Genomic DNA, 25,763 nt, shown 5'->3' on the forward strand with positions numbered 1-25,763 from the left:
AAAGTAAAATATTACATATCTGGTAATCATGTTATGGCAGAAAAAAATATTAGTATGGATATCACTGCAGTATTAAATGAGAAAATACACTAGTTCAAACCTGCTCTAGTGACTTTTATTTCTATGGCACCCAATAAATATTGAAAATCCTATCACAAGTACTGAATAGCACAATCATTTCCAAAAGTTGGAAAAATTGTCTTCATATTTTAAAAAGGTTTAAATACTACGACAAAAATAATGTAAAGTATTATATAAAATGTATACATAGAAAAGCACTTGAAATAGTTGCTGCCAATAGAGATGAATTTTATTGGAAGAAGTAAAAAATTGTTATTTTATAAGGTTAAAAAAAACAAAAAATTAAACTGGATAAAAAAATAGGTTTTATTGCCTTTTTAACTTTGTAACAGTTATTTAATTAACATGAAAACAAGAGAAATTAAATGGGCAAATTTAAAAAATAATCTAAGTTTTTCCAATAGAGGTTTAAAAAGTTCATTCACTAAAACAATATACAATTGAATACTTACCAGAAATTTAAAAATAAATTAAGAGTATAAAATTAAATTTATAAAATATTTATACTGTTTTACAGTAAACATTTTAAAAATAATACATAAAGATCAATACAACTGTTACTACTTTATGGGATTATAGTTTGTTATAGAGTTCAGGACAAATTACCCTAAACTGACTTAACTACCCTGCAGGCAAAATTTCTTATTTTTCAGAAGGTACTAAATCTCCTTGAAAAATTCCATAATTTTTATAAAGTATAAAGAAACTGAACTCATAAATGAGTCTAAATTTGTAACTAATAGTTAGTTATAGTAACATTAAACAATAACCTATCAATATGGGATTACATTTGTTTTTTATTGGTAATCAATTACAGACAACATAATTCGCATGTAAAGCTGCACTAAAAATGTTTTTTTTTTTTGTATTACTTTTCTACTACTAAACAGTTTAAAAAAATCTATTAAAAGAAATTTAATTTATTAAAAACAGTATGTATTTTTTCATTAGAAATAGAATATACTTGATACTGAATAAATTAATCAAAATTTGCATTGATCATTAATTATTCTATATAATAAGAGATAGCAATAATACGTATGTACAATACACGTATATCGCTATTTTACAACTTGATAAATTCAATCACAATAATTTAAAACGCAGTACAAAAACTTCTCTTCCTAATGAACAGACATTAGAAGAAACACACATTAACAAGTGACTTCCTATAAAATCATTTCTTCTAAGCTCAATATATATTTTACTTATTGGCAGATAATTGTTTCATACGATTAAGGGCACTACCGGCTTTAAACCATTCTATTTGTTGTTCATTAAATGAATGATTTAATAATATTGTTTCAGTTTTTCCATCTTCATGCTTTAAGACACATTTTAATTGCTGAAAAAAAAAAAATTGAATGTAATTAAAAATAAAATAATCTAAAAAATTACAAAATTACATTCCAAAATATCAGTGTATTGCTTAAATTCACACTTACTAATTAGAGTATACTGAAATTAAATCCCTCTTCAATAAAGACTTGACACATTTATTCTTCCCATTCATTTGAAATGAGGTGATTTGCCATTCACTATTTGTTTCACACTAATAGCAGCAAATGGTCATTCTACTTCTTTACATGTCAAATCTTTTCATTTATTCTTTATTATTCTAATTTACTTCAGTGTGTCTGATTCACCATTGCACTTTTGTTTACAAATGTTCATGTGATCTCTTTAATCTGTAAAGAGAATTCATCACTTTTACAGATCAATTCAAAATACAACAAACTATGGTTCAATAATTTTGCAAAAATCTACAATAATTGAAAATCAAAATAACAAGTCCTCAGTTTGCTTGTAGTCACACGGCTCATTTAATGGTATTGGTTTGTGGTGGTGATACTGTATTTGTAAGGCTTCTAAGTGTAACTTACTCTAATTCTCTAACAAATTTATAAAAAAAATTTGGATTTAATTAGTAATAGCATTCTAGCAATTTGTTCTTTAGATTTTAAATGTTATAAATACACCAGCACTTGACTTTTTATTTATGAAAACTACTGAATCAATCACTTTCTGTTTATAACTTTAAAAATATAACATTCAATTTATTGACATAAAAATATACAAACATTAATTTTTTTCACTATTTAGTTTTTAACGATTTATAAATTGTATCTGATAAATTCTATTGATTTATAGGTGTAATTTTCATGCAAGAAGTAATTTTAATAGAAAACACATGTTTTTAATTAGAAATTGTAAATTTTTTATCCATTCATAAAGTATACAGTATAGGTTATGTATGGAATAGCATAATGGGTAAATGGCTTCCATGGCTTTGCTGGCACATACACACTCTTTTGGCGAAATTTTCCATGACCGTTTTGTATAAATGTGGCTGAATTTCGTTAACACAGCGCAAAATTTCCTCCTTCAAGGTGTGGGTAGTCAGGGGCTTTTTGGCATTCGCCTTAGACTTCAAAAACCCCAAAGAAAAAAGTCCAACGGCGTTAAGTCACATGATCTGGGTGGCAAATTCTGATCACCAAATTACAAAACCAGGAAATGACTCATGCAGTAACTGAATTGTTTCTCGAGCTGTATAAAAGTGTCTTATTGAAACCACATGTCGTCTACATCCATATCTTGTAATTTAGGCACAAAAAAATAGATTATCATGTTGCAATAGTGAGCACCCTTAACTGCTATTGTCTGACCAGCCGCATTTTCGAAGAAGAATGGTCTGATGATGCCTCCTTCCCAAAATCAACACCAAACAGTGACACATTGTGGATGCATTTGTTTCTCAACAATCATTCATGGATTTTCTGAACCCCAAATGTGATAATTTTGTCCATTAACAAAGACTCAAGATAATGAGCCTTATTGCTGAAGATGATTTTGTTTGAAAAATCAGCATCCACTTGTTGTTTTGTAATCCATTCAATGAACTCTCTTTGCTGTGTGTGATCGGGTCAGTAGGCTTCAGTGCTTCAATCAATTTAATCTTGTAAGCTAAGAATACGCTGTATTAATATGTGAGAATATTCCTGGACTCCCAGCAACACTCTCATAAACTGCTTTGATGTTTTGTGTTGAACTATTTATTGACAGACGGCCAGAGTGTATTAGATCACTAACTGATCCAGTGTCCTTGAATTTTTTAATTATCTCTTCACAGTTGATGAAGTTAAAATCACTATTCTGACCATATTTTGTATGAAAATAAGTTGTTCTGTTGTGTAGTGCTCCATTTTTAATAATCCTGAACTGTCAGCTGCCACACTGTTATTTTGGGACACCATTACAATTTTTTTTAAATTCAACAATTTTGTATTGTGTAATAAATAAATAATTAATTTATATAAATTGAGTAAACTGACAGTGAAAATGGTTTAGATATACAAAAGGAGAAATTTTTAATTATAAACCTAAAAAGATAAAATATATATAATTTGTTAAAATTACCTTTCCAGGTGCGAAATCCTTCAGTCCAACAAGAGATATTTTATCAGTTGGTTTTATTTTGTTGTAATCATCAGGATTGGCAAATGTTAACGGTAAGAGACCCTGTTTTTTAAGATTTGTTTCATGGATACGTGCAAATGACTTGACAATAATGGCTCTTCCACCTAAGTGTCTAGAAGTTATTAAAACAATATTATTAAAACTAAAAGAATGACAGTAAATATAAATATTGCAGAAATGTTCAAAGTCAAATAATGTATTTGTTGTAATATGGTAGTGGTACTTTAGATGAAAAAAATCACATGAACTGATTTTGACAAGACAATTTTAAAGAACATCAAAAAAGTTCCCAATTCAACGTTTTATTCTTTAAAAATGACCAAAATTTACTTTTCACCAGATGGCAAATTTGACAATTTTTTTTATTTTTATTTTGTAGAGAATGTTCCACTAGTTATCCCAATTTTTCGTGATAACGTAAGTGGAATATTTCTTAAATTGGCAGCATTTCTTAAAGTGGAATATTGTATATTGTATTTAACAAACAGAACTAGGAAAGTTTACTTTATTTTTTATAATATTTCAAAATAATTTCTACCACACATTATACACTTCCTCATCGTTCGAAACCAATCTTCAAAGAAATGCTGCCATATTTTATTGGAAATCTGAGTACACTTATTGTCCCAAGCCCTTAAGGGAGGTCATCATTACTCATAAAATGCCTCCCTTTCAATCTGTTCTTCACCAGAGAGCCTTGGCTTACACTCTGCAACTGTTGCTTCTTTGTGTTTTTTATTTTTTCTCTCTTTGCATTTCTAGCAAAATGCCTTTCTCAATATTGGTAGTTTTTTTTTTAGCAGGTGTTTGAAAATAAATATAATATATATAAATAATTTTTTGAATATTCAAATAATTCATCAACATATTGACCTACTGTGTTAATAAAATTGAATATTATATGAAATACAAACCACCAAAACTCAGTAATTAGATAAGTTTAACTTACCATATTAATTTCCAGTAACTAGTTTTCACGGCATCCTGCATCTTCAGTTGGTATTAAATTATATATCTATTATATTAAAACATATTCTTTTAATTGTAACAGCAAAGTTGGTACAGCAAGACGTAAATTTTACTGTCCAGTCTGGACATATATGGTCATAATATTATTCAAAATATTAAACCTTATTTTCTAATAAAATGGCTAACAATTAAGAGAATATGTTTTAATGTAATAGATATAGCATTTATACAAACTGAAAATTTGTGAAATCATGAAAACTAGTTATTGGAATTAATATGGTAAGTTTAACTTAACTAATTACTGTTTTGGTGGTATGTATTTCATACAATATTAAATGTATGTAATATATTTTCAATTTTCTAAATCTTGAGTTGTAGAAGTTTATAATTTTTTTTACCACAAAAGACAGCTCATTGTACTCAAAACTATAACATTTGCATTCATAATGCGAATGTTACTTTGTTTAATCAAAACTACATTTGTCTTATCTTCTGGTTTAGTAACTCTTTATTTTGGAAGTTTTAACAGAGTCAGAGGTGTGAAATGTTATTAATATTTTCACTAGCATTTTAATCTTCCATACACAAAATGCCACAGCACAATTATAGTGTGCAACCATCCCGCCTTCCTGCAGTGTTTTGAATTTCTTTGTAATTGTTTTTTGCATGTGTTTTCTTTTCATATTAATGGTGCACAGAAATTGGTTTTTGCAGCATGAATTGCTTTATACAGGGAAAATATCAATTGCCTAAATATAAATTAGTAAAATGCAAAATTGTTAAAATATTTTGAAACTTATTCCTTTACATTACTTGCCTGGGAAATCTATAATCATACAAATGAAATGTACTCCAGTATATTTCAACTGACGGCAGTCTAGCATTATCCATATAAATTATAAGAGCCGGGAGAAAATTGTACGTATTAGGATCAATTTCTTTATAAAGATTAATTCTACTAGCGGGTGATAAATTACTTTCTGCTTCTTTAAGATTTTTGATTTTTATAATTACTGGTTTCAATGACTGAAGTTTCAATAAAGGTTTGGTCAACAAAAATAAAAATGTCAATAGGAGAAGTAGCTTATGAAAAATTAGTAGTAGGTTGTACACCATAATCTTGGTCTATGAAAGGAAATACTTATTCTAGTAAATATTTCAATATTTCTGAAAGTAATACCTCATTCTTCTTCTTCATCAATACTTTCGTCTGATTGATGACTTGCAACATCATTACAGTCTTCCAAATACTCTTCTATAGAATTATAATCATAAACTTTCGTCCACACTCAAATCATCTAGAATATCTTCTATAAAATTACTTGTAATTTCATTAACATTACAGAAACGTAATAATCATGAAGATTACTAACTGTCACTTAAAGTTGAACACACAATAACAGATAGTTCAGTGAATAAATTAATGACCAGAATAAGATACATATAAAATGCAAACATGTTTACAATGCAGAGTTTCTCAGCAGAGAGGGTAAAATAATTTCTTGTTAACATTATTTGTCTGTTTTCTATAGTTCTGATGTAAGCATAGCATCTGAGACATAAGAGGTTTTAGTCAAGATATGGGTTACACAGAGTAGGAATGTTTACTACTCCCCATGGAGAGAGGTCAATGTACAGTGTCTCATTTGCTACACTGAAGGGGGGGGCGGTGGATTGGTATGGCAATTTGAAGCAGTAGTTTTAGCTCAGTGAAGAATGCAACAGGAAACCTCGTATTTGTTAATTTCTTTAATGACATGAATTTCATCTTGTATCAGGTTATCTCAATTATCTTTCTGGTTTTGGTACCTCCCTAACATGTACACTCTACCAGAAGCAAACAGTAGGTTGAACAAAAATGTTAAATGTTTATACTACATTAGTACACAAAAATTATAATAACTGAAAAGGATAAATAACATTTTTGAACATATCACAATAATATACAGCAGCATCAAAAGATGATATACATAATTTTGCATGATTTTAAAAATGGCAAAATTATTTATATGATAATGATAAATAAACAAATTAATCTAACCTTAAAAGACAAATAACTGAAGTGCATCATAGTACACAAAATTAATTAAAAAAAAAAGTTAATATAATAGATTCATTAGTAAACTTAGAATCATAAAAGGGGCAGCAACTTATGAAGCATGTACTTAGTAAGCAGCAAGTGATCACTAAAAACAAACAAATCTCTATTTAGAAAGAGAAAAACATTTTATAATATTCAACATCCTGTTATAAATAATTATTAATATGAGATTATACCATTAACATTTAAAAAGGCGACTTAATTTGTTTAATCCTAACTAAGATTAGCAATATGTCTTGCAGATTTATAGTTACACTTTTGAATGTTTATAACAAAAATGTATAAAACTCTATTAAAAAATGGATTTTAACTAGTTTAATAATTAAATATATAATTAAGATTACCTTGGTTCAAGAGCAGCATGCTCCCGACTGCTACCTTCTCCGTAATTTTCATCACCAATAGCAACCCATTTAACTCCAGCAGCTTTATAAGCTCGTGCTACATCAGGGACAGCACCCCATTCATTTGTTAAACGATTGTTTATTTTATTCATTTCACCATTTTCTTCATTTGTAGCCCTAAAATACACACAAAATAAAAATCCATTCCTATTTAATAATAGCTATAAATAATAATTTAAAAAGTTAAAACTTAAAGATCAATATTTTATAATATTCTTCTTCTTCTGGTCTGCTGTGTTTCATCCCACATTCAATTGATTGGATCAACATTTTTAAAAGTCTTCCTACACATCTCCTTCCTTTAGTTTCATCTTGCTTTTGATAAAAATGTTGTTCTGATTTAGATTAATTATATTTAAATGGTTTTTCTTAATTTCCTCATTTCTCAACTCGTCTCTCTTCATATGTCTAACATTGAACACAGGAAACTTATCAATGAAGTCTGCTTAATACCTGGTGGTCAATGTCCACGTTTCCCTTCCATAAAGGTCAGCAGGTACACAAAATTACTTGACAGAATTTACTTTTCTATTACTTCATAAAATTTCAACATTGTGTCTTTTTGTGCTTTATTTATTTGATTAAAACTTCCAATCTTGTGGCTGAACGTTCGTTAAAAATACATATTACATCCTAAATATACAATATTAAAGAATAAGTTCATTCTTTCTATCAACCTATCATTTAGTTTACATGAAACAAGAAAAGAGCCTTACAATGACATAGACTTCCAATCTTTCTGCTAAAATCTGAGAATTGTAGTTAGGTATAACCTTTTTTTAATGTGTTTGTAATATGTCTACTATGATCACTAGGTAATCAGCATAAATTTTTAAAACATCAGCATATTTTAAAAAACATAATACTACTCCTTACACCTAAATTTTTCACCTGTTTTTCTTTCATTCCCTCAAAGCATTGTCAATCTTACTATATATTAAACAATATAGTGACAATGCATTCCAGTCTCACACAATAATTAATATCAGCATCTAAAAGCTGTTCTGATCCCATAGCAATACCTATTTCTATTTCAATGTATAGAATATACTTCTAGAGACTTACAGATGTCATCGGATACCTCTTTTCTCCTTAAGTTCCTGAAGTTTTATCTCATTAATCTATCAAATACTTTATTTCAATGGAAAAACATTATCAATACGTGATCTGTAATGGAAGTCAGATGTTTTTCACTTTTCAGCTACTGATCTTAAGAAGTTTGCATAGATTTTGTTATCCCCTATTAAGAAGGCTTATTCCTTAATAAATATTACAATCTCATTATGATCCTTTATTTCAATCCTACAGAAGTTATATAACTGAGCGAATGTAACAAATTAAAAATCTAACTACTGCATTGTTTCATATGTTATAGAACACAGATTGCCTACATTGGTGATGAAGACAGTAATTTATTCATGTTAGCAACAACCTTGAAAATGTGAAATAAACAAATGATGGCACTGCACACTCATAAAAAAATACAAAAAAACAATCAATTTTAATGCCATTTTTTGTTTCTTTTTAACACTTTGTAAATACGCTTTTTATTTTAATAGTGTTAAACAGTAAAACAGTAGCAATTTAGTTCCTGAAACTACATTTTATTTCAAGCGAAGAACTTACCAAATAATTCTTATAATCTAGATTAAATTTAGTTTCCTTTAACTATTGATCATTTCATTAAATTTATGCAACTTCTGTGACCTGTATAATAATAACTCATTTATAAATATATTAAAATAATTTTAAGAGCACTGGAAACATTGTATTCTGCAGTTAATTTTTTTGTAACTTATTATTCTTAACTGATGAGGAGTGTAAATTACTTTTTGATTCCCCAGTATAATTAATTAGGAGAAAGCCTTCTGTAATGAGAACATACTATTATAATAAATGTTTATAGAAAAGTAAAATTTTTTGTAAAAAATCTCTAGATTTATGAAACTGCATAAATGTTTATTTACAAAATTCTTTAATCTTAACAGCTCTGTATGTTATACAATCAATAAAGAGAAGACACAGAAGTATTCAAAAAAATTACTTTTCTTAATATTCTAATAGTGACTAATTTTTCACTGTAATTTCTAACTGAAGTACAGAATGTATCTTACTTACGTTAAAAACAAATTATTTGAAATGTTATCTAAATGACCTCTAAATTTTAACCATGGACCAGCAGCTGATATATGATCTGTTGTGCATTTACCTTTTACCTGAAAAAATAATTAACAAAATATCAATAAAATGCATGTACACAAACATACACACTCATGCATTCCTTGTTAATTTATCATTTAATTTACCACAAATATAACCATTACCATGAAAAAATTTGGATAAGGATTATATTTATGAGAGAACCATGCTCTCTGCTAGATGTTGATAACTTTTTATAAATAAAACTTTTTATTATTTCTTTTATTTGGTTATACTTAAGTTTAAATTTATATTTTAAGTTTTAGAAGTTTTTAAATATTGCATGCCCATGATTAATATTTAAGTTTTAAAAGTTTTTAAATATTGTATAGCTGCAATGAATGTTGAAGCTTGGACTACAATGGCTAGTATGATGCCTGTTATCTAAATGAAAACATTCAGTTTAGTTTTCACGTGCAGAAGCAAATTACTTTCTTGTAAAAACAACTTCTTTGTTACTGGATGGATTACTTTTAAACATTTTCTAACTCTGCTGTTTATACTTCATAAATGATTAAATATTATTTTTTAATAAAAAGAATTTTATGGTATATTTTTAAATGTTATAAAAATGTAAACCTATTTTCAACAAATATCATTAGACAAAACATTAAATGATAAATTAACTAACATTATAATATCTAACGTATATAAACATAGTTTATAATCTATTGTAATTTTATCGTAAAAAAAAAACATGGACAAGCCAAGTATTATAACTCAGGAAATGAGTCACCTTTCTTTGAACAGGAAACCATGTAGTTATATTGTTTGCTATATGCTTATAGTTTTCAAATACAGCCGAGTCAATGTAAAAATAATTACCCATATGCCTATGTTATTGAATGCTTGAGTATAATTCAATTAACTGGTTGTCCTGCATTTATTAACCCAGTAAGAGCATTTGTGCAAATTCCATTTCTTTTTATTAGAGTTCTGATTGAGAAAAGTAATCACATTTTATAATCGGTCTTGTATTTTTAATGTTTTATAATTATGAGTACACTTAAGTTTACTGTAAAAACAAAAAACCAAAATGGCAGGCCCAGGAAATAATAAGTAGTATGCACAAGTTTACGAAATAAGCCTGTGATCAATCTGCAAAGTCAGAAAAAGAAGATAAATATCTGATTCACATTAAAAAATGTGAAGAAAGAACAGCAACTGCGTGTGGGGTGTTGCAACCACAAGTGCAAAGAATGAGAAAAGAGAAATTAGCCAAAAATTTGATGGAGACTTCTTTTCCTACCCCAATAAAATGCAATCTCCACGTAATGCCTGCAATGGGACTAGATGACTTCAACAAATGTGTGGTGAAATGGACTATAAAATAAATTTTAACAAAATTCATAAACAACTGCCGATTGTGAAAAAGATAATGTTAGCACTTAAAAACATCATTGGTTATTCAGGAAAATAGAAGAGTTTGAGAAGATAATAAAATAATTGGGCTTTAGCTGAAGAAAAACTGAAAATAACTGGAAGGTTCTCACTGAGCAACAAAAGGTTTAAGTGTATTATTCAGTTGCTGTGACCCTCATAAACTCAGAATAGGTCAATAGTATACAAATCATATATTATCTTTTCAAACTACACATAAAAGTTCCATTTTCAAGGCAGCAGACATAGTGCACACAGGAGGAGAAATGGGTTTTATACCAAATACCTTACCAACTTGGCAAGCAAGTTTAAAAACTGGTGACAACAGAGGTCAAATGAAAGTGGAAAATTGCTTAAAATGGACATAAGAGATTTTAATTCCAAATCTTCCTGATAATTCTGTGGTAATTTCTGACAATGCACCCTACCACAATGTTGTTTTAGACTATCACCAATTTCCAATTCAAGAAAAGAAGATATTATAAGTGGTTGCAAAAGCAATCTGTTCCTCAATTCTTCCTCGATGTTGAAACTATAGGTGTACGAATTTGTAAATCCAAACAGCGTAAAGTTTACTTTCTACAAGTTTGACAAACATTTACAAAAAAAAAAAAAAAAGGCTTGACATTCTCAGCTTACCATCAGAATTTAAATCCTATCAAGATGGTTTTGTCAGAAGTTAAAAGGATATGTAGCAAGTCAACTCTTGATATGAGAGATGTTCAAATGTTATGTGAAAATAAAGTGGTCGACATAGATGAAAAAAATTGGAAGGTGTATAGTAATAAAGTTAAGGAAACAGAAGCTGAATATATGTGACACAAAACACATTACTGACAATATTATGGAATCATTTATTATTTCTTTACATGAAAATAGTGAAAGTGACAGTGATGATTACGATAATTCTGATGACAGTAAGGTTGGAAAATCAGATGTTTCTAGTAAAGTGGATGGCATTCACCCTCTATAATTAAAATAAATTTATTTTATTCTAACATTTAAAACTAATTAGTTTCTGCTGTAATTTCAGATTCGATTAGTGTAATTGATTGTTATCTTGCATTAACTTTGGAATATCTGTTTGAAAATATAATGAAACTAGTGAAGGAAATACATTTTGATTTATACGTTATACCATTTTATGTGTAAGCCTATTATTATTGTACAATTCCCAGCTTCTGTAATTCTTGTCATGTTTATAATTTTGAAAAATGCATAATAACACATTTTTTTAGCAGAGAATGGTAAAACGTTAATTAAAAATTTTCAGTGGGCAAATTAAATTTGACATAACAAATATAAAACTGCCACTAATAATATCAATCCCTGAAACATTTTCTTCTGGTATGTTTGATGGAGGTTGTGCATGCTTGTGTTTTTAAAATAAAAGAGACAGGTGGGATTAGGAATCTTTTTCAGACTAGTTCTGAGAAATTTTTTTTTACAATGTTGATTAATAGTTCTAGAGAAGGGTCTTAATGTTCGATATTTTTTAAAAATTCCTTGATAACAAATCTAGCCAATTTTCTCAAGAACCTTCTTTTTTAATTGCTTCACTATTGTTGCAATGATTCTATTTGGTACTGCTTGTCTAGTCAGTGAAGAACATATCTATTCAAAGTTTCATTAGCAAATATATGAAGGACAAATGTTACCAACTACTTAGCAATATTTTTCTCAACCTCTAACATTTAGAAAACATCCATGAGCGCATCTTTGTTTTGTAAGCCTTCCTTTGGGTCTGTGACAAAGCAACATATGGCAGTGATCATTGGTGATGGAGAAAGTTAAAAAAAAGAATACATTAAGCCCCTTAGTACAATATAAGCTGAAAGAAAGTGGTATCGGTAAAACTTAGCTACTGAATATTTTTTGGTACAAGTGTTGTACAATCATCTCATTCAGTCACATAAATTCAAGTTTTAAACCACCATTCTGTTACCTTTTGATAATAATTTAGTTAATTTACAATTAGTATTCAATTTTCTAGACAGGGGTATGAGTGAGTTTACAAAATTGTCCGGGTAAGATACACAGATCCAACTCAGTACCTTCACTAAAAATATATATATTGAAATAAAAAGTATTATATATATATATTTTTTTTTTTTCTTGATCTCATAATAATAACTATATCTACAAGAGTTTTCTGTAAGTGGAAAGTGTTCACAAAAACAAGTTATATTGTGAATATATATCAAACACACATAAAACAGCTGTTTAAAAAAACTATTGCAATTGAATAAATACTTCCTAATAATTTATATGTTGGGGGCTATGCATTTGGAAGTGAGAAAAATGTTCCTGAGCAGAATGAGGATAACAAAGATCTGGTTACTGCATGTTAGCAGATAAGTTAAGCAGAGATCAGGTGGAAGATTGAGAGTTAAGAAAAGATTGAAGTGAAATGTTTTTAAGATTTTTTGAAAGTTTATGAGGATGATTAAAATGACTTAAGAGGATATTAAAATGTTAATAAAAGTGATTAAAAAACCTAGGAAAAAGACCTAGGACTAGATGAGCTGGTTGTAGATTGTAATGGGAAATGAAACATCAAGGGAAAGAGTACAGGTAGGTTGGGAAAGATATAACTAAAATAGCAAAATTTCTGAAGTAAAATTACATAGCCATACTTTTCAGATAATATATTACCTACTTGCTAAATATCATTGAGTTCTAAATGCTTCAAACTTAGTAAATAAACTTTTACTTATAGGATTTAGTTAGGAATTAATCACAATTAATCAATTTGTTCTTAGATTTTTAGTACATTTTACATGCTTTAATTAAAATACAAAAACCTTTTTATATATTTATTTAAATAGATAAAAATCACAACTTTAAAATTGCATCTAGCAAGAAAATATAATAATTTTGTTGTATTTAATTAAACAATTGTTTCATTTTCTGCTTTTTTTAAAATGAACAACACTGGGTATTTTTGTATAAATCTAAGATTTTTCTATAAACATTATTAACATTTAAAATAAAAAAATTATACAAACAATGAAATAAACTAATTTCATTCCCATAAGAGATAACAAACATCTATCTGTACAATTTTAAATGGTGTAATTATTATTTTTAATCAATCATCAAAAAAGCAATAAGTAAAGTAAATTTTCATGTATCTAGATTACAGAAGAAAGGAGAAAATGGAATCATAACACAGCTTATCAAAAGAGCTACAGTTTGTTATATCGAGTAACTAGTAGTCTAAACAGAAAAAAGGCACCCTTTATTTTCACTAAGCAATGAAGATTATGTAATAACTAAGCCAAAATGATTATCAAACCCAGTTAAACCCAAATATCCAGTTAGCTGGATATGTCTACCAATAGAATACACACAGTAATTTTCTGGGAGCTAGAACTTAAATGTTAAATAAAATGGTTTCTACTGCAGTTTTTGAAAGCTGTACACAAAAATGATTCATAACCGAGCTACAGCCAAAGATTAAGATAGCAATTTAGACCACTAGCAAGTTAAAAAACATAGGATCACATTTTCTGAAAAGAAAAGTATTAAACACAACACAGATGCCTATTAATACATTTTTACCTTAATTAATATTGTCATATCTTCAAGATCTTTTCCATCCCAAACATCAAATGGTTCTAAAAGTTGTAATCTTTGTGACTTAGGATCAACATTTACATTAAGTTTATTACCATCACTAGGGGGTGCCTGGTATGTATCTACACCAGGATCAAAACCTTTAGCTGGTAATTCAGGTCCAAATGGATCACTTAACTTAAACTCCTTACCTAAAAAAATTATATATTTTAATAAAAATCAACAATGACACATGCAAACAAAATTTAAAAAAATAAGCACATTAAGAAAGGTCACTTTATATTGAGTTAAATACTGAATTTGTCATTTTTTTATGACAGGTTAAAAGTGACAATGTGAGATTGTATTTTATAATTGTTAATACCACACCTTAAATATAAAATAAAATCCTTTAATACTTTTATGTGAGTCTGTACATGAATGCATGCAATCAGGGCTGGAGTGGCAAAACCGTCTGAACTAGTCTGCACAAAAACAAATAAATACAATCCACAAAAATATATTTTGCTTTCTTGAATCTAGAAAATATTATTTTCTATTTATTATTACAATAATATTATTATTGTACTAGTTTTTTTTTTGTTTTAAAAGTATATTTAAATTATCTTTGACAATAGTAGGTACTAGTTTTAGTTTGCAAGTTTGTTAGCTTGTTTTAAATTTTGTTTTTCACTAAAACAATTCTCAATAAATCTGCATTATTTATCTTAATTCAATTATGTTATTTTTCTGGTTAATTCATATTAACCAGAATTCTGATTTAAAAATGTTTATAAGTTGTTACCACATATATGCCTAATTTAATATTGGCGGATGAACCTGGTATAGCAACTCGGATGTGAGCTGGCACACAGTATATGAATGTGCTGATATACAAGCATCAATATCGCCGTGCAGTTCTCTCACTGTAGCGGTGCTGCGGCCCCACTGCTCTCAGGCTCCAATAAAAGAGCATGCACATGAGTGAATTTTCAATTCATTGTCAACCACCACCTGGAGAAGACCAACAAGAAGAAGACAGAAGAAGTTCCCTGACTGGCTCAATGTGGGACCTCCCAGTGGATACCAACATCCCTGCTGGAGCAGCAGGCTTACTGAGGGAGCCACTGGATGCGGACGCTACCTTCCTGCTCCAAACTCCAGCTCGCTGAGCTTCAATCACCTTGGCCAGCGGACTCAGCAGCAGTAGCCGGCCCAGTGTGGGATCACTCAGGGAGAACCACCTCAGCCATGTCAGCAAAGGACAACAAATGCCAACCCAACACTGTGGGCCACCAATGCCACGCTCTAGTGGGGATCCAACTGCCGCTGAGGGAAAGCCTGGTTGGGCTTCAATGGATGGGCCGCAACTCCCTGACTTTGCCGGAGGGCAGCTTCCAGACCCAACAGCTCTTCTCAGAGCTAACGCAAAAAACGGCCCTTTTCAGGGCCACCACAAGGTTAAGAGTTACAAGCTGTCAGTCAAAGCCATTTGACAACAACAGTCCTTTTCAGGGCTACCATAAGGTTAGTAAGTGCCATGTGCCGCCAAAGCCATTCGGCGACAAAGTATAAATAAAAATCAAAATGCCATGAGGCAAAAATCATCAACAAAGTAATATTTTAATATAAACCTTTATGTCACCAGCATTAACCTATGCGACTCAGTAATACGTGTCATTGCAAACATCTTTAAATATAAAATGTGTGAGATCACACTTATTATGTTCAAATGGGTTCAAATTTTTTTTTAAATTTACTTTTTTCAAAATATAAATATACTATTAATAAATTTAATGTTCACAAAAAAAACACAAAAATCAGTTACCACACTGCAAACCTATACAGGAATGACCATGATGAGTTTTGTTAAGCAATTCAATAAATTTTGATTAGAAACAATATCTTTTTAACTCTTTTTATTTGGATTTTTTCTGGGTGAAAAATGCTTCAGCATTATCACCCAAACACGATGTATGTATGTGATGTCAAAACATACAACTACTGTAAAAAAATCTAAAAACACCATTAAAAAGTATGTCAAATATTAGCATCCTGGACAAACAAAAACACCTGGTCCAAAACTTCTTCACTGCCCACGATTTGAGGGAAATTCCTGGGCAATTTAAATTTATAACGCAAGGTTGCATAACATATGCATTCCAGTAGAATATGGCGCACAGTCAAACGGCAGCTGCATTGCATTCATACTGGTGGCATTTACTGCTGACATCAGGTATCCAGCAGAAACTCACTTTTGTATTGTGATGGTTCAACTCTTTTTTATTACTGTATTATATATCTCATATTAGTTAAATCATCATACTAACCATCACTTCCTTTTAATGCGTCTGTAAGTGGATTAAAGTCTAGGGATCCTTTAACAGATAAAGCGGTAACCAATTCTGGTGATGTAACAAAAGCATGGGTAGCTGGGTTTGCATCATTTCTTCCAGTAAAATTCCTATTGTAAGAGTTAACGATTGTATTCTTTTCACCCTTTTTTACATCTTTACGATCCCATTGTCCAATGCATGGACCACACGCATTTGCCAAAACAGTGCCACCAAACTCTCTTAATGTTTCGGCCTGTAAAAATTGTAATACAAACATTTAAAAAACAATCTATAAATCACAGTATTTGAAAATAATTATAAGTAATTGTTAAGATTTTACTGCTGTATAAGTAATAACTTGATCAGACCTGAGTTACCTACCTGTAACTATGTAAGTAATCAGTTATTTTCTAGAATAGATGAACATAAAAACTTATTTATTTACTATGCATTAGAAAAAAGGTAAGGACTATGGAATACATATTTGAAAATACAAAAGGATGGCAATAGCAAATACATTTCTTTAATAGTACAAAAAGAACCAAAGATAAAAAATGTCTTACAAATATGATTTCCAACAATAATTCATCTATTGTTGGAGAGGAAGTAGATGAGAATACTCCTCATCTATACAAAGCGTGTAATTTTACACACTTAAAGAAAATTTACTGCACAATGACCATATATTTCCAAAGCAGTCACATTTACTTCTAATGCTTAAAATATATTATAACTAAGCAATTTTTGAGCTATAAACTATTAAGATTTAATTTTATTTATAATAAACTTTAAAGACTTCATACATTCTATTTATAGAATATCAAAAAGATTGTTTTGTAGACATCAGATATTATAATGCTTAGTGATTGGACAGATATTTCTGTATATAAAATTTTAGATTTTCAAAAAAAAGGCCAGTGGGCAAAATTGCATAATACGCATAGTTAAGTGTTGAACTGAGATACTGACTTGCCAATTCTGTCTACAAATACCAAATGATGCACGCTGTTCATTCATAAATAATTTTAAAATTCTCATAATAGCTTTCTCTCAGTCCATTCATTAATGGTATTTGATTATACTGCAATCTGTATTCCTTAACCCACACATTAACTCTGGCTTTAATCTCATTATTAGTCACAGTATTAATTGCTGCTATACATAATCCTGGAACAGCAATAATGCAGTTACAAAGTGATGTTATTCCAGAGTATCAAACATTATGCCAACCTGGAGTCAGCAATAAGAAATCTGTGATAAACATAAAAGTCTATATTTTTCAAAATTCCTGCCGGACTGAGTATAGTTTATATGAATGCAGATATTTGTATTTACATTCACACTCCTGCATAAGCCATAGGTGAATGCAGAAATGTAATTTTAAGTGACAGATACGCAAGTAGTACAAGCTTCAGAAGCACTAAAGATGCTTCCAAATCATTAGTGTGCTCAAAAATTGTACATGCACAACTACTCAGGAAGAGATATCAATGTTTAATGAAGATAATGAAAAGCAGCAAGTGCAAAATTAAAAAAAAATTGAACTAGCTTCTGGTATTTTTTTTTCTTATAAAAATGCCTTAACTTGCTTCAGAATAAATTTACCATGTTATCCATAACCCTACCTCTTTCTTGATCACCTGTAATTGACTACTCAATAGTACTGAACAAAGTAGATATTATTATAGTGATGTTTGGATGGAATGATTCCTGAATCAAATCTTAAGCTTTTCTAAAACTTTAAGTGAAAACTTAAATTCAATAATTCAGTTCATGCCTCACACAGGTCCATCTGGATAACCTCTTAGAAATTTGGAGATTTCTAACTGATGAGCTATATGGGAATCACTTCCAATTTCACCTTATCATCCCACTCAAGATCGACTCTACCTTTAAAAGTCAAAAAATGGAAGGTGTTTTAAGGAAAACTCTGCCACCTGGCAAGACTGCACTCAGATATGGTGGGCATTCAGCTTAAACATAACAATGTTTTGGAGAATCTGGAAACACCAAAGACTGACAAAAAATCAAAATTTACTCAGGACACAAAAAATAAACACAGCTACACACAACATGAATTCCCTCATCCAACAAAGGTAACTCAAAATTAAAATGAAATGGATTGACAAAGAATTGTGATCAAGGAATAATGAAATCACAGGGATACAGAATCTACAAGGGAATACTGAGGGGGAAAATGGTGATGAACAATACCCATAATTCAGAATGGGATTTTTTAGTCAACCTTTAGGTAATAGACTCCATAACAGAATTCAAATCACATCTCCCAGATTTTTCACACTAACTATATAAGAACTACAAATAAAATATACACCATAATAAATGCCTATACCCCCGCTAATAATAAAGAGAGACAGAGAAGATGAAGATGTAAATAAATCTTTGGAACTTTTAGAACAGACAGCAACAACTGTAAATAAAAACAACAGAAAATTTAAATTAAGATTTCAATGTCAAACTACGAAGAGAAAAAAATTTATCATAGGGAAATGGCCAGCAAAGAAAGGGGACAAAAAAAGAATTACATAACACTGGTAGAATTCTTCAGAAACCGTGGTATGATCTCATGTCAATGTACTTTATGAGAAGACCAAACAAACTCAAAATTCGGGAACACCTGACTGGACAAATGAGAATAGCAATTGGGTTATGTTTGCATGGATAAAAGCTACCACAGGGAAATGTATAATGTGAAGGTCCTGAGAGGAACAGACACAGGATCTGATCGATCAATTCTTAATAAAAATAAAATTTACTCTGTAAAAAAATAAAATATCCCAACCCAAAAATAAGAAAATCTCTGACCCACAAACTAATAATCAATAAAGATTATGAAGAAAGAACCACAAATACGAAAATAAAGATAATTCAGAAGAAATCATTTTCTAACTTTAAGAAATAACTGAACCGATTGCCCCAATAAACCCAAAGAAAAACCATCAATGGTGGAATGGAGAATGCAACAAAATATTCAGTGATAGATACCGAGCCTGGCAAAAGTACGAGAGCCAAAGAACAGAAGAATCAAACCTAGAATTAACAAAACAAAGAAAATTAAACCAAAAAATAATAATGAGAGTCAAACACCAATATCAAAATGATATTAACTACAAATAGCAAGAAAACAAACTCAAGAGATTACCACAAGTAATTGGCAGACAACTCCAAAAATACGATCGCAATTGCAATGATAAAATGCTAAAAATGCCTGTATAACAATAAATGAAATATAGAAATTTTAGCAGAAGTATTTAGCAAGCTATTAAATTGTGAAGATCAAATCCTCCAAATAAACACAGAAACCCTAATAAAACAGAAAATATAAACCACTGACAGTGGTTTATATTTTATGAGAATTTATGAGATAATATTTTATGGTTTATGAGAAACCAGATTAATAAGAATTTCAGAGAAGCTTTGGATTCGGAAGCAAAGAGCAGAAAGGATAAAATAAATAAAAGATGATATGTAGGAACTGGGAATAACTCTGGAAGATTTACAAAACAAGACAGAAAACAACAAGAAAATCAGATTTAGGCCAAAAGCAGACAAACAACATGCAATGAAAAGGGGGTATTTACAAATGAGGAAAGAAGGGAGATTAGAACGAATGAAGAGGTACTGGGAAGAAGATGACCGGACACAGACTGACAAAAGTGTGTCCAATGAGCCTGTAAAATTAAAATAATTGTGATGTTAAAAAAAAAATTATTAAATGATACTTACAATACCGTCACGTTCAATAGTAGCTCGTACTTGTTCTGAACCAGGAGTTACATTAAATGGTATTTTTGACTTAAGGCCATGAGCCAATGCTTCTTTAGCAATACTTGCAACACGTGCCATATCTTCATAACTTGAGTTTGTACAACTCCCAATAAGACCTGAATTAAAAGTAAAGGTACAATTTAAAGAAACCAACTACAATGGTATAATCATTACACAAATGAGGAATGCAGCTGTCTGTGGTTCCCAAATCAACTGTTCAATAAATAAAGCCTGCATTAGACACAGGAGTTTTTGGAAACATATGAATGAATGAATGTCTCAATCATAAGAAACTAAAAAAAAAATAAAAATAATAATTTTAAAAAGATGAGTCAAACATGCAATAGTAAATTCGCAGCCACAAAACTAAAAACACACCTAATATGCATGAGTAAGCTCATGTATAAGACAAGTTACTATCTTTTGCTTTCCAAATACTCTTTGCACTTTTAAAGATGTAAAACTAACAAAAATGAAAGGTAAATTATTATTTCACAGATAGCATGTTTAGTATGACTATGTCTAACAGGGCTTTCTTGTGTTCAGTTTATCAGACCTAAGAAGTTGCTACATAATTATTATAGGGTGTGTTATGGCTGTATAATTTCCAAATAACTCTGGTCTATTTCCACAAGTAGAGATTTGCGTTGTATAGTCTTTTTCAGTGCTACTTTTGAGCTGGTGGTCAAGTGTGGTGAGTGGCGGTCCTGATCGTGACTTAGTAATGCCACGTGAGACACCATGATGAGACTGGGTGAGGGTGCAAGGTTTGTCCCTGGCTCCTGCATGGACCGGAATGAGGTTGAGTTCCCCTTGTTAGGTGACCTTGACTTATTTCGGTGTAGGTCTAAATTTCTATGTTGGGTAAAACACAATTTTGATTGGTATGTGTAGGACTAATTTAACTTTAAACTCATTCATTTTCTGAGGCATTCATAGTCATGTATGGTGTTGTCAAATCTGTACTAGGCACAGGGTTCGTGCTTCTGCGGTTTTGGTTAATTAGTTTGAGGGAATCATGTTAGGCTGGATGTGAAGGTGTCCGTTTGAGGCCTACGTGAAGGTGAAATTTGATGTATTTACTGATGCAAATGTCTGCCGAGGCATTTACATCGGTGGCATCCCGACCAAGGCCTGGCTGATGACTGTAAGATGTAATCAGTTACAGGGTCTACAGACGACCTCCAGTAATGCCCCTCAGGCCTTGGAACAGAGAGGGTGGTGTGGCAACTGGTAACGTCACAAGGTGGGTGTCTTCCCACTACAGGATTGGTATGCTCATGCTTGTGAGACACTTCAGCTGTGGAGTCTTCAACATAAGATGATTTTCAGCCCGGAGAAAACCACAATGATGTTGCTTAAGGGCCAATTGGCTCTGCTTCCTGATGAATCTGGGTTCGGATGGCTGGTCTCCTCATTCGGTATGTTATGGTTCAAAAGTATCTGGGTGTTATAATTTTCAGTTCAAGGAACATCTATAGTACGTAGCAAATAAGGCTGCTGATGCTTTTTATGGAATCCATAATCATTCATCCTGATTAGGGGTTGAATTACTGTAACATTATCCTTTACAAAGATGTCAGTGAGGCTATTATGCTATATGCTGCACCTGTCTGGGCTCACTGCTTGGCTTTTAGGTGTTACGCAGACATTTTGCTGCGAGCCCGACGATTCTTCTGGCTGGCTGTTATAGAACAGTTTCATGGGGGCAGTCTGTGTCATAGCCAGAGTCAAACCAATAGATATGTTGGTTAATGAGCGTAAGGAACGCTACATTTCTGAGGTAAATAACCTATTGACAACAGAATGAAAACGTGAGATAGAAGACTGGAGGAGCATTGCGTCTTGGCAGGTCAGCTGGGATGAATTTCCCACAAGTTGCTACACAAATTGTATATTTCCTACAGTATCTGATGTAATTGCAATTAGATGGCTTTTCCCTGATTGGTATATCACACAGTTTCTCTCCGGGCATGGTTCCTTTTGGGTTAGACTAGGTTTCGTTTGGTGGATTCGAATCAATGCCCAGATTGTGGGACTGATGATACAGTGGGCCACGTCCTCTAAGTCTGTCCCTGATATGAGGTCGAATGTTCACGAGCTGTTAGGGAACTTGAGAGAATATATTCCTTTCTGGATCTCCGTATTAACTGGATGATCTGTGAGGAGTGGTTGGTTTTCTTCGCGGCCTTGTGATTTCTAGGTCTATAGAGGGAGTTTAGTTGAGGTATTTGATTATGGCAGGATTCCGGGTGGCTAGGGTTCTGGCCTAGGCATTGGACTGGTTGGAGGTAGGCGCATTGGCATTGTGCCACGGTTATATTGGTATTGTTTATGATTCGATTTGGGGCTCCCATTGGCAGGAGTGGCTGTGCTGCCGAGGTATGGTAGCCCGTGCATCCGCGGGTGTGGCTTTGTTCTACCAGTGGCAGTCCTGATTGTGACTTAGTTTTGCAGCGTGAGACTCCATGATGGGATTGGGTGGGGGTATGGGGTTTGTCCCTGGCTCCTGCGTGGACTGGAATGAGATTACATTTCCCTTGTTAGGTGACTTAATTTGGTAGAGTTATTTGGGTGTATGTCTGAATTTCTATATTGTGTAAAACATAACTTTGATTGGTATGAGTGTAACACTGATTTAACTTTCAACTCTTGTTTTTTGAGGCATTTACAGTCACTAATGGTGCTGTCAAATATGGACTATACACAGGGTCCTCTTCTGCAGTTTTGGTTAGTTAGTTTGAGGGAATCATGTTAGGATGGATGTGAAGATGTCCATTTGAGGCCTACATGAAGGCAAAATTTGCTTTATATTTTACTGATGCAAATGTCTGCCGAAGCATTTACATCAGTGGCATCCCGACGGAGGCCTGGCTGATGAATGTTGAGATGTAATCAGTTAGAGGGTCTAAAGATGACCTCCAGTAAAGCCCCTCAAGGCTCAGAATGGAGGGGATGGTATGGTGACTGGTAACATCACAAGGTGAGTGTTTCCCCTTACGGGGTTGGGATATATAATTTCCAAATCCTATCAAACATGAGAACATTCACTGATTTGATTTCTGTGTATGAAAGGAAAAACTTCTTATTAAATTGAAAGTCAAATTGTTTGTCTATGGTGATGATATTATGAATATGCTAACAGTGATAAATGATTTCATAAATTTAGATGAAAGTACATTAAGTTGGTGATGGAGAAAGGAACAGAAAATTATTTGTAGTCACTGATGAAATCATTCAAAATTATAGAAAATATTTGCACTGAGAAGTGATTAATATCTCGAGAACTTCACCAACATCCAGTCGCATAAAGAAATTTTATCTACAAAGTAATTAGAGAACTATTAAGCAATCAGAAATAATATGCACTCTAGGTGTAAAAAATACTATAAACAGACAATTACAGTAACAACTAAATGTCAAACAGAATTAATAAAATAAGGTGATTTTCTAAACTGCAATATATGAAGGCGAAACACAGGTATATCACTACTCCCTGAGAGAAAACAACAATCAAAGTCACACGTTGTATAAAATATATTTACAATCAGAAAAAAATTTTAAATAACAAAAAAAAAGACAATTATCATCTGGGATAAGAATGATTGCTTCTTATTGCAGTTCAGTCTACAGGAGACATATAAAACAGTGAACTAAGCAACTTTGAAAACATGTGTCAGGCAATGAAAAAACAAACAGCAAAGAGTCTCTCTATTCCATAAACTGCCTGTACAATACAAATTACAGCAGACTGATTTTAGAGAAGTTTTGGTATATCTATTTGTGAAGCCCACGTTCATAAAAATGCCTATCACTTGAAGAATATCTGACAACAAAAGCTTTCAACTTGATAGTAGTTAACTACACAATTATAAGATGATGTGGTTAAGGTAACAGATGAAAAACTTTAGGATAACAAAAAACTTGTTTTCTAATTCACCAAATGATCATAGTAACAATGATGAAAAATAAAGCCATGTATAACTATATAAAGTTAATTACCATGTTGGCCTGAACATAAGACTGAGCTCACAAATAAGACGATGGTTTTGAGGGGTTTACTAGAAAAATTAACTAGTCGCATTTAAAACTGATTTCACATATATTTAATAAAAATACATTTTCATCTATAAATAAATAATAAACATACCTTAAAGTAAAATTAAAAATCAAAACTTCTATTTTAACATAGAATGTAATTAGATATTCATTCCCAGTCATAAACCTCCTCCTCTCACAGTTCAACTTCACTACTGGAACTACATTCAAAGTTAGAGTATTTCCATAGTTCATCATCTTCAGTACCATCCATTTATTAGAACACAAAACTTCTTAAACTCTTTGATGACTGTTTCACATTTGATCGCACTCCAACTTGTAGTTATCAATTTGGCCAATAGCTGTAGGCTTGGAGTTTTCAACTTGCCTGTTGGAGTCAACACATGGTCCCCATTAAACAGCAACCAGATATTGTATTCCTTCCAAAGATGATCCTTAAAGGCTTATTGACAACAACATCAAGGACCTGTCAACGTTAAGTCATTCCCCCAGAGATCACAAGATCAGTGTTCATTTCAGCAACCTGCTTCTTCATCTTCTCTGCTGTGTGCCCATGAAATGAATCCAGAACTAGCATGCCATAGTAAAGCACCTTGTCGACATCCCCAAACCACCTTCCATCATATGATATATGATGGAAGTTTTCTTCTATCTGTGGTAACTGCTAACATGACTGTAATGCAAGACTTTTCATTGCCTACATGTCTAAGCAATACTGTTTTCGCACCCTTCTTGTCTACAGTAACATTTGATGACATGTCAAAAAAAAAAAAAAACTGGGGTTTGGTCAGCATTTGCCATCTGGCCAAGGAGATAATTATGTTCTTTCCTTGGCTTAATTATATAACACTGATATGCGATCAACTTATCTGCGTAATCTGTCGGTATATGCTGAGCAAGAGTTTGTATGGTGTCACAAGCACAGTTCAGTATGGTACATCATTTGTTTGCACCAGTATAAGTTTGCCTTAAATTGAGCTACTGGAATACTTAATTCATGTGCCACTTCCAACGCTTTTTTGAATCACTTCGTGACTTACTGACAAGTCTTCGTTTTGTTTCTCCTGCACATATAAAAAAACACGCATACCAACTGCATCAAATTTCCCATTTTTAGGTCCTCTGAATGCTTCTGTGTTGCACAGGAATTTTGAAGCTTCTCTTCTTCTTTCAGCCAATGTCGAATATTGTATTCAGAAACACCAAACTGTTTTGAAGCTTGTACATTATTAGTACACATTTTGCCTCACATAAAACATACAATTTGAAGTTCTCATCCATAACTTCTTTCTCCTTTATTTATCGGCTATAGCGAAGATGCTCTCCTTTCAACACTTTCTACCATGATAGGTAACCGAAAAACTACCACCATCTACTAGTACAGTAATGAACAGATATGAGTATGCA

General features: G+C 31.4%; 1 protein-coding gene across 1 annotated transcript in view; it reads right to left on the minus strand.

Moving 5' to 3' along the window:
• Positions 1-363: 363 nt before the first annotated feature.
• Positions 364-25,763, minus strand: part of LOC142330176 (aconitate hydratase, mitochondrial-like) — a 66,586-nt gene continuing 41,186 nt past the window's right edge. The window contains exons 8-14 of the mRNA XM_075375283.1: positions 20,256-20,413; positions 16,503-16,761; positions 14,179-14,384; positions 9,154-9,251; positions 6,976-7,152; positions 3,502-3,673; positions 364-1,426 (exon numbers count right to left, since the gene is read on the minus strand). Coding sequence (XP_075231398.1) covers positions 1,286-1,426; positions 3,502-3,673; positions 6,976-7,152; positions 9,154-9,251; positions 14,179-14,384; positions 16,503-16,761; positions 20,256-20,413 — 1,211 coding nt within the window. The 3' untranslated portion in view covers positions 364-1,285. The remainder of the gene's footprint in view (positions 1,427-3,501; positions 3,674-6,975; positions 7,153-9,153; positions 9,252-14,178; positions 14,385-16,502; positions 16,762-20,255; positions 20,414-25,763) is intronic.

The sequence above is a fragment of the Lycorma delicatula genome, chromosome 9, assembly GCF_047948215.1.
Source record: "Lycorma delicatula isolate Av1 chromosome 9, ASM4794821v1, whole genome shotgun sequence".
NCBI classification, from domain to species: domain Eukaryota; kingdom Metazoa; phylum Arthropoda; class Insecta; order Hemiptera; family Fulgoridae; genus Lycorma; species Lycorma delicatula.